The sequence below is a fragment of the Mercenaria mercenaria genome, unplaced genomic scaffold (assembly GCF_021730395.1).
Source record: "Mercenaria mercenaria strain notata unplaced genomic scaffold, MADL_Memer_1 contig_912, whole genome shotgun sequence".
Taxonomy (NCBI): Eukaryota; Metazoa; Mollusca; class Bivalvia; order Venerida; family Veneridae; genus Mercenaria; species Mercenaria mercenaria.
Window position 1 is genome coordinate 28,103 of NW_026463827.1, and position 16,331 is coordinate 44,433.

A 16,331-nucleotide genomic window follows, 5' to 3' on the forward strand; every position below is an offset into this window, starting at 1 on the left:
CAAGATAGGCCAAAAGTTAAGTTAAGTTATTATAGAGTACATCAGACTAAAACATTGATGAATATGGAGCCGAGGAATTGTAGTTGACCAGCAGACAGATTCTGCGGTCTCGGGATCAAACCACTTGTTTTTAGAAACTGTAGGTAAGTATTATGTAATCACAGACAGTATAGACCAGCCCAGAAACCAGATTGTTATAATGTTAACATATTGAGAAATGTCAAATGGTGGGTTTGTTTTGTGATGAGCTGACATGACTCCTCAGGTCTCAGTCCAAAATCGGAGATTCACATGACAGAAACCAGACTCCACAAGCTGATCACAAAAGACTTATGTAATGCCAAGAAATATTAGGAGGTTGATTATGATGTAATCTGTATGAGTTCAGTAATCTGTATAAAATTTGGTATTATAATATAATATATAGGTGATGTAATGTGGTCAGTTGATAATTATTATGATCTCAAAAAAATTAATCCTGTATTCTCATTGGGCTATTGGATGCGATTGAAATTATATCATTTTACAATCTAGACATGATATGAATGTGACCATTAGGATCAAAACAGGAAATATAGAAAGAGACTTTACATTTGAAACTTTCACTAATTTCAAAAATATTCAGACAAGAATCACCACATTTAGCAGAATGTAGCAAGAATGAATATTTTCTTATGCATTCTATGAAACCTTTAAATTTCACGCATAATCGCTTTCGTACCAGTAGATTTGTTGTTAAACTGTGACATATGGCTTGATACTTACAATTGTTTATGTCTCCCACCACACAGTGGGGTTGGGGGAGACATATGATTTACTCCTATCTGTGGTGGGGTATCTGTGTGTCTCTGCAAAACATTGTCACACTCTAAGTCTGAACATTTTCATCTGATCTTCACCAAACTTTACAAGTGTGTTTGACCAAAGACCCGGCAAGTTCGTAAACTAGCAAAACGGTCAGGCACTCGAATTACCGAAATTATGCTCAGGTCTTGGGAGCAGCAAAAAACGGCCCCATAACTACTAATATTATAGTAAGGGAATCCTTTTGGGCGGAACTTTATGTGCGTTCTAAGTGCAGCTTCACCAAACTGGAACAATGTGTTTGCTAAAGAACTCGGCCAAGCTGATATCTCCCCAAATTGGCCCAGGCCCTTCGGAAACTACAGCCCTTGGAATTACCGAAAGCTCAGGTCTGAGTAGTAGCTAACACGGCCCATATACTACTAATCATAGTAGTATAGGAGTCCCTTTGGGCACTTATGTGTGCTCGAGTGCAAGCTCACAAACTTGAACAAAGTGTGTTTGACTATAAAGAACTCGGCCAGCTCGATATTCTACCTAAAGGCCCAGGCACTTGGGGAAGTAGGCCCTTGAATTAATGAAACGCGTTTGTACTCTTGTCAACGGCAGGTTTAGCTCAACATATCAAAAGTCTCTTGCGTGCTAAGCTTTGTATTATGGGGATCTTTATGAAAGGTGTTTCAGGCATGGTCATTCTTGATGAATCTAGGTCAAGTTTAAAATGGGCATGTCGGTCAAAACTAGGTCAGGAAGTCTAAAAATAGAAAAACCTTGTGCCCTCTCTAGAGGCCATAACTTTCCAATGGATTTCATGAAAAATTAGTAGAATGTACCTGGAGGTGTTAGGATCTAGTTCATTGTATTTGATTAATCGGAGTCAAGCACGGCTCATCCGCAAAACAGGTCAGTGAGGTCAACGATAAAGAAAACACCTTGTGACCTTCCTGAGGCCATAGGATTCATGGGATCTGGTATGAAGTGGTCAGAAGTTCAGCTTATGATTATCAGGTTCAAGGTTGAAACTTAGGGTAACTGCTGGAGTCAAAAACTAGGGGCAGTGAGGGTGTAAAAATAGAGAGGAAAAATCTTGTTGACGCCTCTTAGGGCCATACTTTTGAAGGGATCTTCATGAAAATTGTAGACTGTTAGTCTTGGAGAATCTAGGTCAAAATTTGAGACTGGGCAATTGCCTTCAAAAACTAGGTCAGTAGGCAAATTAATCGAGAAAAAACCTTGATGAGGCCTCTCTGTAGATGCCATATTTTAGGGGGGAGATTGTATAAAAGTTGGTAGAATGTTCATCGTGATGATATCTAAGCAAGTTCGAAAACTGGGTCAAAACTGTGGTCCAAAAAAATAGCCGGCAGTAGGTCTAAAAATAGGGAAAAACCTTTGACCTCTCTAGAGACCATATTTTCAATGGTTCTTCAAAAAAATGGTCCTGAATGTTTCCGTGATGTATCTAGGTCAAGTTTGGAAAATGAATGGGGGTCACGTGACATCAAAAACGGAGGGTCGTAGGTATAAAAATAGAAACAACACCTTAACTTGTGAGCGCCTCTATGTCTAGAGGCCATATTTTTCATGAGATCTCATGAATTGGGTGAGCAATGTTCACTGATGATATCTAGGTCAAATGTTCAAAACTGGGTCAGGCCTTCAAAAACTAGGTTGTTCATTAGGTCAAATAATAGAAAAACCTGTGACTGTCTAGATGCCAATTTTTGAATGGATCTCAGAAATTGGTCAGAAATTGTTATCTTGATGAATCTAGGTTAAAGTTCAAAACTGGGTCACATGAGCGTCAAAAATAGGTCACTAGTCTAATAATAGAAAAAACGACGTCGATAAGTCAGTTTCAAAACGGGTCAGTGGGACAGGTGCGCGATTCAGACATCATGGTCCTCTTGTTAGCTATGGTCCGCACTCTAAGTCGAGCATTTCTAGTAGCACTCTTCACCAAATTTGAAGAAAAATGTGTTTGATCATAAGACCTCGGACAAAGTTCGATAAGGAGCCAAATGCGGTCCAGGCATTGGAGTTATGGCCTGAATTGTAGTGAGAAACAGTATAGAACAGGGTCGCACAGGCTTGTGGAAAGCGTACTGTGAAAATAGAAGGGCAGTCTTTGAAAAAGTCCTGAAAAGCAAACCTGTCTGAAAAAAGTGCTTGAAAATTGCCCAAGAGACGCCTTGAAAGTACTTGACTTTCTTATTTTCTCGTATGCAGACAATTAACAATCTTCCCGAAAATCAAAAGTTAAATCTTTGAGACTAAAATCGGCCAAGTTTCGAGCAATAGGGCAGCGCTATGAAAACGCCGTAATAAAAAAGGTCGAATGTGGTTCGGGCGAAAAGCGAAATTTGGTACGAAGTTCGTACTTATGTTAGCGTGGATCTTCCCCTGACAAAATGGCGTCAGTGCGCGTACAACTCTGTGTAAGTATTATTTATAAATAAGTCCTGAAATGAAAACTAGTAGGGAATAGTGCTGAGCAAAGTCTTGAATTTGACTTGGCATTGTCTGTATGAACCCGGTATAACGGACGGACTTGCTATTTAGATGATTAGCAAGTTGTGGGAGACCATTCGCTTTTCCAAAAAAAAGCAGCTCAGGTATAGTAGATTTTGTCGATTTGGTGTCGCAAAAGGTTTTTTAAGTGTGACATGAATTTTAACGCCGTTCTTTGAACAAGCGGACCCTATTGTGGGGAACGCCCAAGGAGGGCGGGCGTCCAGATTTTGTCCGGAGCAGTACCTCTTCATGCATGTAGGGATTTTTTATGTAAGCTAATGGCACAAATGTTCACCATCATGAGATGGGAGTGTCCAGGTCAAGACAAGTCCAAGAGGTCAGTCGAAATTCAGATTTCTTCTCATGGATTTAAACTTGGAACAATTGTTAAAAATCATGAGACGGAGTGTATGTGCAAGAACCATGTCCCTAGGTCAAGGTCAAGGTCACATAGGGAGGGTCAAAGGTCAGTAATTTGTCCGCGGAATATTTCTTCATGCATGGAGGATTTTGGATGTTGTAAATTGGCACAAATGTGTCACACCATGAAGCACCCTGTTTTTAGAATGTATTCCATGTTCTTAATATAAATAGCTTATATTGTAAACTGTTATTCAATGGCCGGAAGGGGCCCCATGGGCCAAGTGGTTATGGGTGCGTAGCTAATCACTTGCAACTCACGGATGTGGGTTCGAACCTCATTGGGGCGTTGAATTTCGTAGTGAGGACGCCAATCCAGCTGGTCTTACGGAAGTCGGGTGGTTCTACCACAAGTGGGCGTCGTGAGAAAGAGATGCACAGAGGGGCGACCTGGGGTATCTTCTCCATCAAAGGATGGGAAGTCGCCATATTGAAGCACCGATAATATATGGTCATAGAACGAAGAAAACATCAAAAACCATTTTGTGGTGACAACATGCATGGGTAATTCCAATGTTGGAGTATTGGACCTAATCTGCTTACTGGATAAAAAAAGGGAGATTTTGTGGACTTTTATTGTGTGCCCCCCATGTGTGAGTGGAGGGGCATAATAGATGAGTCTTGTCAACACCTGAATCCGGTCCGAAGTCGTGACGCGCTTAGCTCAAAAGAAGTAGTTAGATATAAAATTGATGAAACCGTGCATGAGTCTGTTACCATGATATGAAATGTGCGCCACCTCCTATTTTTTGTCTGGCTCAGCCCCCTATTTCAAGATAGGCCCTGAAATAGTCAGAAAATGCAACATTTTCACGCCTTTGTGGCACACCTAACTCACAAAAGTATTACATTTATAAACTGGATTTTATTAAACCTTGCATGAGTCTTTATGCGATTGATATGAACGCGCCGCTCACTATTTGGTCTGCCACCAGCCCCATCGTTGTAGAGGTTCTGGGCAGCCTCGCATAAGGTTAAAAATGACATTTTCAACTTGGTGACCAAACACAGGTAGCTGCGCACAACATTTGTAATATACAAATGGGATGAAAACTTGCAGAAGTCTTTATCATGCGTACATGAACAATGGCACCTCTTATTTTTGGCTGGGGACTCCACCCCCCTGTAATTTAGTTGTAAAGTATTGGCCCTGAAATAGTCAAAAAAATGTACACTTTTTAGAAACGCTAATTATGTGCCTAGATCAAAAAAGTATTGATTGTAAATTCATGAACACCTTGCTGAGTCTTATATGATGTGACCCTTGCACAACTTGGCTATTTTTCTGAGAATACTTAGACACTTAAAAGAGTTACTGGCCCTGAACTAGCTCAAAATAAAGGGAGATTTTTTGTTTGTGAGGACTGATGGCTCAAAAGATATGGGCCTAGAATAATAAAGCCTTTGCCATAAAATTGTTTGTTGAGGCGTTATACTCCCTAAGGGAACTCCGCAACTATTTGGAATGATGACAGCCCACATTAGTGTGGACGAGAGAGTACAGTCAAGCAATCTAGAGACGCACAAATTCAGTTGTTGACACCTCATAGAATTAGAATGTGGTGTCTTAGGATTGTATATCTATAAGGCATAGTGAGTTTTTTTTTTGTGCCGTATTTGTGTACCTGACTCGAAGGGGGGAGCGCGAGAATCTTCGTGGGTAGGTGTTCCCTTGCCACAAAATAAGGCTATTTTTGCCACTAAAAAAGAGGTGGTTTTTCTCCTCCAATAAGAGGATATTTTTTCTAAAAAGTAGTACAGTTGAACTTGCGTGTGAGAACAGGCGAAAGTATCGTAACTAACCAATGGAAATTGGGCAAGCAACAAAATGAATGCACAGAACGGTCCTTTTTGAGATATCACAAAGCAATCAACAAAACAAAACGATTAGGCGGAAGTAATTGAAAGAAAGAAATAGGAGCAGTGAAGGCCGAGTTTGTAAGAGTATGGTACCAAGTGCATGGGCCGGAGTTCGGATCAGTTATAGAATAATGAAAAATAACACACTAGCTGTTGTTATGTGTGCCAAAAAGGGTTGACAAGGAGATGCAAAATCGGCGTGATGAAGGTAAGCACGATTTTCGGATAGTCAAGCATTTCAGCCGTTGTTGTCAAATTGGGATCGAAAGGGCCATGAAAGACTGAAAATAGAAAACTAAGCCCATTAGGGGGGCGAGAGACGGATGGAAGGTATTTATTGTCTGGGTCAAATTAACCTTTTACGCACGCCGTGAAATTGTGTCAAATTTTAATTCCAAAAGTGGGTGTTCTTGAAAGAAAATGTAAAGCCCTTTCAAACACAACCTTCAGCAGTTAGGAAGAGAAGGCGGGAGATAAATATTTAGGAGCACTTAGGTTGAGGAAAAGTTGCCCCAGGGTGTGGTTCTGGGACATCTAGTGTATGGAAAGAAAAGAGGATTGGCAGCCGACTGCCTTACCATTGCATGATTCATAAGAGGCGGACTAATATAGGGTGACATTAAACAGTGTGGCTCATTTAGTGGCAAAAGGTAAACTCGTGATTGCCCAGCAAGAGGTATGTAGCAGAATTTTGATCCAATACGCAAGGGGCTTGTGTTTTTATTTCAAGTCAATGAGATAGTGGACAAGCCGCACGAAAAATTTGTAAGTAGCTAGGTTTGGCGCAACAGGAAAGAAAGTAGACCTATACGTATGATGTTGGGGGATGGAGAGGATTGAAGGATATGTTGCCGTAAAACACAAGGACTATAGCGCAATTCAAGTGTAGGTACGATGGAAAATTAAGACACACGGAAGTGAATTTCATGTTGTGAGCTTCCACGGAATTTGGTGGGATTATCGCGTTATTTCACCGAATTGCAGGGGGCAGGAGAGGCACCTTTATTTTCGCAAAAAAAATCGCAGTCTGATAAGAATACAGAGTTCGGAATCTGGGAGTCATGTGGGTCAAAAACTAGGTCACCCGGTCAAAACAAAGGAACAGCTTGTGATAGGAGACCACTCTTGAGGATACAGTTGGACCCAGCTGCCTTGTTTGTGAGATATTGTGTTCAAGCGGATGGTCTTGTATATAAATGTAGATGGATAAGTTCGAGTCAGCGGGCTGTTGGGAAGTCGAAAAAAGTAGGTGCAGCAAGGAGCCAGAGAGATCAAAAGGAAAAGTATGGGGGAAGCCAGTAAGGAGGGGACCAAAATGAGTGGATGAGGGCCACGTCAGTAGTAAATTGGAGGGTAGCAGAAGGTCTTGTTTGATGAAACTCTAGTGGTCACAAAGTTTGGATTTTGGGGTATGTGAGGCAGGAGGCGGGGGACAAAAACTAGGTCAGTACAGGCACAGATCAAAAGTGAAGAGAGGTTGTGAACACACTATAGGACCACAGGTTGCATGACAACTGTCAGAACCGTTTGTATGAAAAACTTGAGCGGTCACAGAAAGTGTTATGGTCTGAGATTCGAAAGTGGTCAGAGGTAGTTTAATCAAGGGGGTCATTGAAGGTAACAAAAGAGAAAACCGAAGGGTACGAGGAACAGGGTGAGGTAACAAAGAAGGTCAACGGAGTAAAGAGCTTAGGGGAGTGAACACCTCTAAAGGCTAACAGTAAAGATACTCAATGCACTTTATGAAACTTGGATCAGACGATGTTGTAGCTGTGGATGGACCGCGTAGAGAGTTAAAATATCGAGAACTGGCTCATGTGGAGTAAAACGAAGCTAGGTCAGGAGGCCATGTGTGACAACTCTGGTGAAAGTTGATATAGAGGCCTCAGGGCCCGCATATGGTGTTGTGTAGTAAATTGGGGGGAACCGTAAGAGGGAAACAACCCTGGAGAAGACCACCTTCTGTTGGGTGAAAAACATAATGTACTTGTTACAATTTAGATCTAATGACCGTGCGTAAGGAGATTGGTATTTATGATTAGAAAACAAAGTAAGATTTCTTGTGACTTACTTCCCTTGTGCTCTATAAATAGCTTATTCTTGAACTTTGTATACTGGGTGTTAGAAAAGAGGAATTGCGAATAGATGTCATTGTTGTGGCTTATGGTCTAACCAACACATACAGAATCTGTGTATATCTGAAACATTTGACCGGGACAAAGATGGATGGGCGTTATATGTGAACATAGGTGGCAATCGTGGTTAAGGAATAAAATAGCAATGAGAGAGACTTTGTAAGTTCTGCTTGATTTGGAATAATTTCCTAGGATTACGGAGAAACCAAGACGACTCTCGGGAACAAGATTTGTCACCGCAAGATTATTCACAGTAGGTTCATCGTGCATATTACATATCCCTGTTCTGTCAAAGTTAATACTATAATATTTGGGTTAATTTATAATTAGGCTTTTCTATTTATTGATGAAAAATGTGTTCATTAACTTATACACATATAAATACACAGTGAAGCAAACCTTTAGTATTATCTGATGTGTTCAGACTGTAACAGTTTATCTGGGTGTATTCAGGACATGTACACATTTTGTGCCCCCAAAATTTTATGGGTAGCCCCTAGAGTTGCCCCGTCTGTATGTTCGTCCGACGTTGTGTATAGGTACATATCTCAAAAAGTAGGTTTGACCCACCAGTCAGAATACACAAACCCTACACGAGATTATTTTTTAGCGCCCAAAAACAGGAAATTAAGGTCGGCTGGTTGTTTGTGCTTGGGATATCGACCGCAGACAGAAGTTAGGGCCGCTTGACTTAAGTCAAAAATGTGCATAAAAAAGGGGCACCGTTAGAAGTGTGGTGTAGGCGGGTGTCTGAAAAAGAGATTGACCAAGAGATTATTGACATGAAACATTTCAGAATATATCAAGCTATGGTGAAGTTGTGCACACCTGGGTTTTCAAACACAAGGTGCGTCTCTGTGTCCGTCATCCCTTCCGTAACATTTCTCGTTGATCGCATCTGCTCAGAAACTTATCGGGGATTGACCAACTTTGTACAGAATGATGGTTGAGTACCCTTAGTTGTGTGTCCACCCTGGAAAATCAGACTGGATTGTCAAGCAATTTTGGAGTGAGTTAGGCACGTGGTTATATTTTTGCTTAATTTACATAGATAGTTTTATGAGGGAAAAACTGTAAGATGCTTCTGTCAAAAAACTACACAACGGTTCTACGGACTTGATATTGATCATTGTAGATCAATATCTAGTGGTCCAGTCTGACCAAGATATTTCAAATGATTTCTTAGGGTCAAATATGGCCCCGCCCCGGGAGTCAGATGGGTTAGCTATCGGGACGGGTATATAGGGGGAAAAACAAGATGAGTGACAAGTCTGGCAATTGTCTAGTATTCCACATCCGTCAAAGGGGACCAAGTGCATAGAGTTTGTGTACCAGAACTAAACTGACCTTTGGACGCGCACAGCCAATGAACCAATTTTGAGAGTTCTAAATTCAAGATAGCTCGACAAAGGTTCAAATCAATGTCAGAGTGCAGTAGTGGGTACAAAAAGATATGCATTTGGTCCAAATTTGAGGCTGTTAGCTTGAGAAATGTGAAGTATAGTTGTACGTAGGTCCAAAGACAAGGCAAAATATTCATTGGAACACGAAAACAATGCAGTAGGTGTCCAAAATTGAAGAAGCGCTCGACAATTTGGACAAATACGCATGTTTCGTGTTCCGAATGAAATTTGACCTTGATTTTGAATAGTGGACGTATTTGCACATTTCTTCAAAATTTGTGGGACATCGGCATAGGTTTCGGTTCGAAATAAGAATTTGACCTTGATTTGAGCCTAAGTGAACCTACTGTTCACTTTCTCAAGTCAGCCTTCAAAATTTGGACACATGCAGAGTTTGGAGTGTACCGAAATGAACTGTGACTTGAGATTGACCCCGGTGACCTACTTTCACATTTCTCAAGCAAGCCTCAAATTTGAGACAACATTGCATAGTTTTTTTACCATCTGAACTTTGACATTGATTGTGACCTGAGCTAGTCTTGCAAATGTTAGAACATTCAAAAATGGTTCAATAGTGGGCGCCAGATCACTCTGTGATCTCGTGTTAGAGAAGATATAAACACTCAAGCCAGACCAGAGTCAGTGCCGGCTTCGCCTATTCGAAATATGACATAAAGGCATAAGTTAGGGCTCTCTGATAGTCAAAAAGTTGCATTAAAAGGTAACTAGTTGTTGATGTACCACAATGTATACGGCAGCAAGAAGTATTTGACTTGAGGGTCAAAAAAACATTAGGGGGAGATGTGACAGATCATCTGAAAGGAAAAGTTGGCCGAGTAGGAAGCCCATGTGTTCTGTTAAGGAGTTACACTAGCCAGACCAAGAGAAATCAAGTAAAACATTCTAAGTGTTTCTATGAAGTAATAAGGCTCATAAATGTTTGGGACCTCTACAGTCGTGAACAAGTTTCCTTTGAATGTGAGTTTGACTAGATGTCAGAACCTGGTGGTCAGTTCAGTGCCATGGCGCAGGGGGTCCTTTGTTGGACATTAGATTACTGTTTGTGAAAGCCAATGGCCAAACAAATTTAGCCGACAAGTAGAATGTTGATACTGATTTCAAGACTAAGTTGGAAATAGTCTTAATCCTGAGCTAGGGCCTCCGATGGACTGAGGTGGTTACAGTCACCTGACTTCAAAATCACATGCCCCCTTATCGATGTGGTGTTCGAGCCTCACTCGGGGGCGTTTGAATTATCATGTAGAAAGGCATTCTAGCTGGCTTACAGAAAGGTGCCGATGGTTTACCAGAGTGCCGCGCTCAATTGCTGATAATAATATTTGAAGGAGGGGCCCCACTTGTTGGTCCTTCCTCCACCTCAAAAGCTGAAAGTCGCATAGACGTATAAATTGGTGTTGGGAGCGTGCGACGTATAAGACCCAACAAAACTAAAGAAACTAAGGAATGATGCTGTTTTAGTAGAAAAGCAATGTCTCCCCAATGAATAGGGCATTAAAAGCAAAAGTCATAGGGGACCATGCGCGGACAAGAAGGTCAAAGAGACAAATGATGGTTTGTGACTAAGGATCATATAAATTGGGACATGTCCATCATTCCACTAGTGTTCAACATGTCTGGGCCTGGTAAGTGGTCTCAAAGTATGAATTGGAACAGTTTTCCCGTCAGGGACCTAGTCGAGGGATGTGTGGAACTAGAGTGAGCCGCCATAAACGAATCATAGGAGGTCATCTACTCTGCATGTCCAGATCATCTATTAAGTTTCACATCTGAGGTCAAGTTTCTCCAAGTAATGAGTGGAAACGCGGATGTTTGCTATTTAGTCAGCCCTCTGTGACCTGACGCTTCATGGAGTGGACCCAAAAACAAATAGGAAGCTAAATGGTACTCTGCAGTCCATATCACCTATGAAACGTTGGAAGGTTCCTGAGGTCAAAGTGGTTCTCAATAGTTTATTGAAAGAGAAAGTGGCAGTCGTTCCAAGTTGCTGCCGATTCTGACCAATGGACTTCTTAACTCAGAGGACCCCAAATCAATAGGGGAGACACACTTGCAGTCCAATCATCCTATGAAGTTTCAAAACATTCAGGGCTCTTAAGTGGTGTCTCGAAGTATTGATCGAAATGGTTTTACCATGTTGGTGTCAGCCTCTGTGGTCATTGGACTTTAACGAGAGAGAGTGACAAAAAAATCAAAAGGATCATCTACTATGACATGACCAACCATCTATGAAGGTTTTAACTCTGGGTCAAGTGGGTTCTAGATTATTGATCGGAAGAAATGGAAGTGTGACGGAAGTATGTAGGGCAAACTTTGAAACAAAGGTCTCCCCCAGTGTGGGGATCATGACCTGAGGTTGTTTGTTGAAATTTACAGCATAGAAATTGGACCACAGTATAAATGTTTTGATTAGACAGATTTCAAATAGTTAGTCTTGGATAGTCTCAAGAGTGCACGACCTACTGACCCTTCTTTCTCGTTTTTGGAGGTAAACAGATTAGAAATTTGAGACCACATGTATAGACGTGGATGACAGTGTCAAAGTGTCTGTAATGATTCTAACCCAGAACAGCCATACTTCATTGTTTCTGAAGCTACAGGAAAGAGATTTGGACCATCTGTATATTTTTTAACAGATTTCTGTAGTTATCTTGAATAATCTTTACCATGACCTTCTCACCTAGTTTTTTTTAGCTCACCTGTCACATAGTGACAAGGTGAGCTTTTGTGATCACCCTTCGTCCGTCGTCAGTCCGTGCGTCCGTCTGTCCGTCCGTCAACAATTTCTTGTCTGCACGATAGTGGTTTCATTTATGATTTTATTTTAACCAAACTTGCACAATACTTGTATCACCGTAAGATCTCGGTTCCTTTCTTGAACTGGCCAGGTCCCATTATGGGTTCCAGAGTTATGGCCCCTGAAAGGGCCAAAATTAGCTATTTTGACCTTGTCTGCACAATAGCAGCTTTATTTAGGACTTGATTTTTACCAAACTGGCACACAACTTGTATCACCATAAGGTCTTGGTTCCTTTCTTGAACTGGCCAGATTCCCTTATGGGTTCCAGAGTTATGGCCCCTGAAAGGGCCAGAATTAGCTATTTTGGCCTTGTCTGCACAATAGCAGCTTCATTTATGATTTGATTTTAACCAAACTTGCACACAACTTGGTTGCTTTCTTGAACTGGCCAGATTCCATTATGGGTTCCAGAGTTATGGCCCCTGAAAGGGCCAGAATTAGCTATTTTGACCTTGTCTGCACAATAGCAGCTTCATTTATGATTTGAATTTAATCAAACTTACACAAAACTTGTGTCACCATAAGATCTTGATTCCTTAGTTGAACCGGCCAGATCCCATAACGGGTTCCAGAGTTATGGGCCCTGAAAGGGCCAAAATTAGCTATTTTGACCTTGTCTGCACAATAGCAGCTTCATTTATGATTCGATTTTAACCAAACTTGCACACTTGTATCACCACAAGATCTTGGTTCCTTTCTTGAACTGGCCAGATTTCATCATGGGTTCCAGAGTTATGTCCCCTTAAAGGTCCAAAATTGGCTATTTTGGCTTTTGCAGCCATATAGAGACTTCATTTATGGTTTTATTAGCTCGACTATTCGAAGAATAGTCTAGCTATTCTACTCACCCTGGCGTCGGCGTCGGCGTCGGCGTCGGTGTCGGCGTCGGCGTCACACCTTGGTTAAGTTTTTGCATGCAAGTACATACAGCTATCATTTAAAGGCATATAGCTTTGAAACTTATTTATTCTTTTTCTAGGACAATTACCAACCTCACTGGGTCAAGTTCCATAACTCTAACATGTATTTTGAGCAAATTATGCCCCCTTTTGGACTTAGAAAATTTTGGTTAAAGTTTTACATGCAAGTTACTATCTCCAAAACTAATGCAGATATTGAATTGAAACTTCACATGTGTCTTTGGGGTTATAAAACTATTTGATAGCACCAAGTCCCATAACCCTGACCTTCATTTTGGCCAAATTATGCCCCCTTTTGGACTTAGAAAATTCTGGTTAAAGTTTTGCGTGCAAGTACATACAGCTATTACTAAAAGGCATATAGATTTGAAACTTATTTTTTCTTTTTCTAGATCAATTACCTACCTCACTGGGTCAAGTCCCATAACTCTGACATGTATTTTGAGCAAATTATGCCCCCTTTTGGACTTAGAAAATCCTGGTTAAAGTTTTACATGCAAGTTACTATCTCCAAAACTAATGCAGATATTGAATTGAAACTTTACATGTGTCTTCGGGGTTATAAAACTAGTTGATAGCACCAAGTCCCATAACTCTGACCTTCATTTTGGCCAAATTATGCCCCCTTTTGGACTTAGAAAATTCTGGTTAAAGTTTTGCGTGCAAGTACATACAGCTATTACTAAAAGGCATATAGATTTGAAACTTATTTTTTCTTTTTCTAGATCAATTACCTACCTCACTGGGACAAGTCCCATAACTCTGACATGTATTTTGGGCAAATTATGCCCCCTTTTGGACTTATAAAATCCTGGTTAAAGTTTTACATGCAAGTTACTATCTCCAAAACTAATATAGATATTAAATTGAAACTTCACATGTGTCTTCGGGGTTATAAAACTAGTTGATAGAATCAAGTCCCATAACTCTGACATGTATTTTGGGCAAATTATGCCCCCTTTTGGACTTAGAAAATTCTGGTTAAAGTTTTGCGTGCAAGTACATACAGCTATTACCAAAAGGCATATAGCTTTGAATCTTATTTATTCCTTTTCTAGGTCAATTACCAGCCTCACTAGGTCAAGTTCCATAACTCTTAACATGTATTTTGAACAAATTATGCCCCCTTTTGGACTTAGAAAATTCTGGTTAAAGTTTACATGCAAGTTACTATCTCCAAAACTAATGCAGATATTGAATTTAAACCTAACATGTTTCTTCGGGGTTATAAAACTAGTTGATAGCATCAAGTCCCATAACTTTGATATGTATTTTGGTCAAATTATGTCCCCTTTCGAACTTAAACTCTTTTGATATTTAACATTTTGGGTAATAATTTCCTGCTTCTGTGACAATATTTCGAATAGTCGAGCTTGGCTGTCTTACGGACAGCTCTTGTTTGATACAAACTTCCAAAATAACTTTAACAACAATAATTCTTGGATTCCATGACAAATCAGATCCAAGCGTAGGTTCAGAGTTATTTTATATCTGATTACCTCCCCTGATTGTAATCAAAATGGATTTATATCAGTAAGTACTTATATAGGACTTATTTGAAATTTCATTATTGTCATTAGTTGGACTGAGCCAATCAGGGTAGATAACTATGGACTGATTTTATGTCAAATTACCTCCCTTTATTTCAAATTAAAATGGGTATATCTCCGTAACTAATGAAGATACTGATCTGAAATTTCATTTATGTCAACAGATTTGTTTTGCAGATCCTTCTTTTGTTCACTTACAATAATTTTTTTTTAAATTACTTCCCTTTTACGTTACTATAAATAGCTTATTTTTAGTAACTTTTTTATAATTGGCCGTAGGGAAAAACTGAGACCACTTTTCTATGGTATAACATGGATGGTACCTCCAATTTTTATGTGTATTTTGACATATCTGTACCTTGAAAGAATTTTTTTTTCTTTTTGGTTAAATTTCTTCCCTTTGTTGTTACTGTCCTTTGGACTTAGATATTTTTTTTGAGGACCTTCTTGTCCTCAAGTGCAATGATAACAGTGAGCGATATAGGGCCATCATGACCCTCTTGTTTTTTTTTTGCTTTAGCAAAGAAATTTGTTCAAGCAAACACAGGTGAGCGATCTTGGGCCATCATGACCCTCTTGTTTGACGAATCGTACATTTGCACAATCTTGTTAGAGGGTTTCACAAGGACCATTTGTTTGAAATTATTTCAAAATCGGGCCAGCAGTTTCATACAAGAAGATTTTTAAAGTGTTCACTATATATGCATACACACAGGGAAAAGTGACCAGCCCCTTGGTGGCCATGTTTTTTGAAGAATCAGAATAATTTGAACAAACTTGAGAGAGGATCACACAAGGACTATTTGTGTGAAACTATTTCAAAATCGGACCAGTAGTTTAAGAGGAGATGTCATTTAAAGATTTTTCTATTTCTAGCCCTGGCGGCTGCTATGTACAACCAAGCAGAACCATTTGTCAATTTTGGAAGAGGACCACCCAATGAACATCCAGGCCATACATCAACTTTCACCAAACGGTTTCAAAGGAGATGTTGTTTAAAGGAAAATGTTGACGGACGGTGAGCAATCGCAATAGCGCTATAGCTCACCCCCGAGCACTTTGTGCCCAGGAGAGCTAAATACTTTGAAACAACTAGCATGACTGAATAAAAATCTTTTATTTTCTTTTTGCATGATAACAGAAACAACTATGATATGATAATCTCAGTTAAACAACAACAAAATGCCTGTCAGACATAGTCTGTATACATGCTTGAACAATTTTAACTATTCAACATATTGTTTTGTCTACATCTAACTGTGAGTTCAAAATATTGACAGAGGAGCTAGTATGACCAGTACTAGTAATTGTCAAATGGTACTTGCACTATGAAGGCATAATGAGTGGACACCAAAATATGTAATAGGGTTATTATAACAGTAGCTAGATCAGATCAGATGAGGCGTGGAAGCGCCGAGTGTGATCTGACTTGGCAAAATACACACGAGTCGAATGCAATATACAATACAGAAGGTACAATACAGATTTTTTTTCTGCCTGCTAGACTTTTACTTGTGAAATCCAAGCCATATTTTGGACAGAATTTATATAGATACATTTTTTGTATGTAATAAAACGAGAGGGCCATGATGGCCCTATATCACTCACCTGAGTTTAGTTGCTTGCTTAAACAAATTTCTTTGCTTAAGCTTCACTAACAAAAACTAGGTGAGTAGGTCATGGTAAAGATTATTCAAGATAACTACTGAAATCTGTTTAACAATTTAAACTGGTGATCCAAATTTCTTTGCTGTAGCTTCAAAAACAAGAAAGTATGTCAGTAGTTCAGGGTTAAAAATATTAAAGATGAGTATTGAAATCAGTATCAAAAGTTATAAATGTGGTCCAAATTTCTATGCTGTACCTTCAAAAACAAGAAAGTAGGTCAGTAGGTCATGACTAGGACA

At 39.9% G+C, this 16,331-nt stretch overlaps 1 protein-coding gene across 1 annotated transcript in view; it reads left to right on the forward strand.

The window, feature by feature from the left end:
* The window catches only part of LOC128554971 (deoxycytidylate deaminase-like), a gene marked incomplete at its 5' end in the record, with an annotated part of 34,286 nt that extends 18,320 nt beyond the window's left edge, over positions 1 to 15,966 (forward strand). The window contains one exon of the mRNA XM_053536310.1: positions 15,301 to 15,966. Within this exon, the coding sequence (XP_053392285.1) occupies positions 15,301 to 15,367 (67 nt within the window). The remainder of the gene's footprint in view (positions 1 to 15,300) is intronic.
* Positions 15,967 to 16,331: the final 365 nt, after the last annotated feature.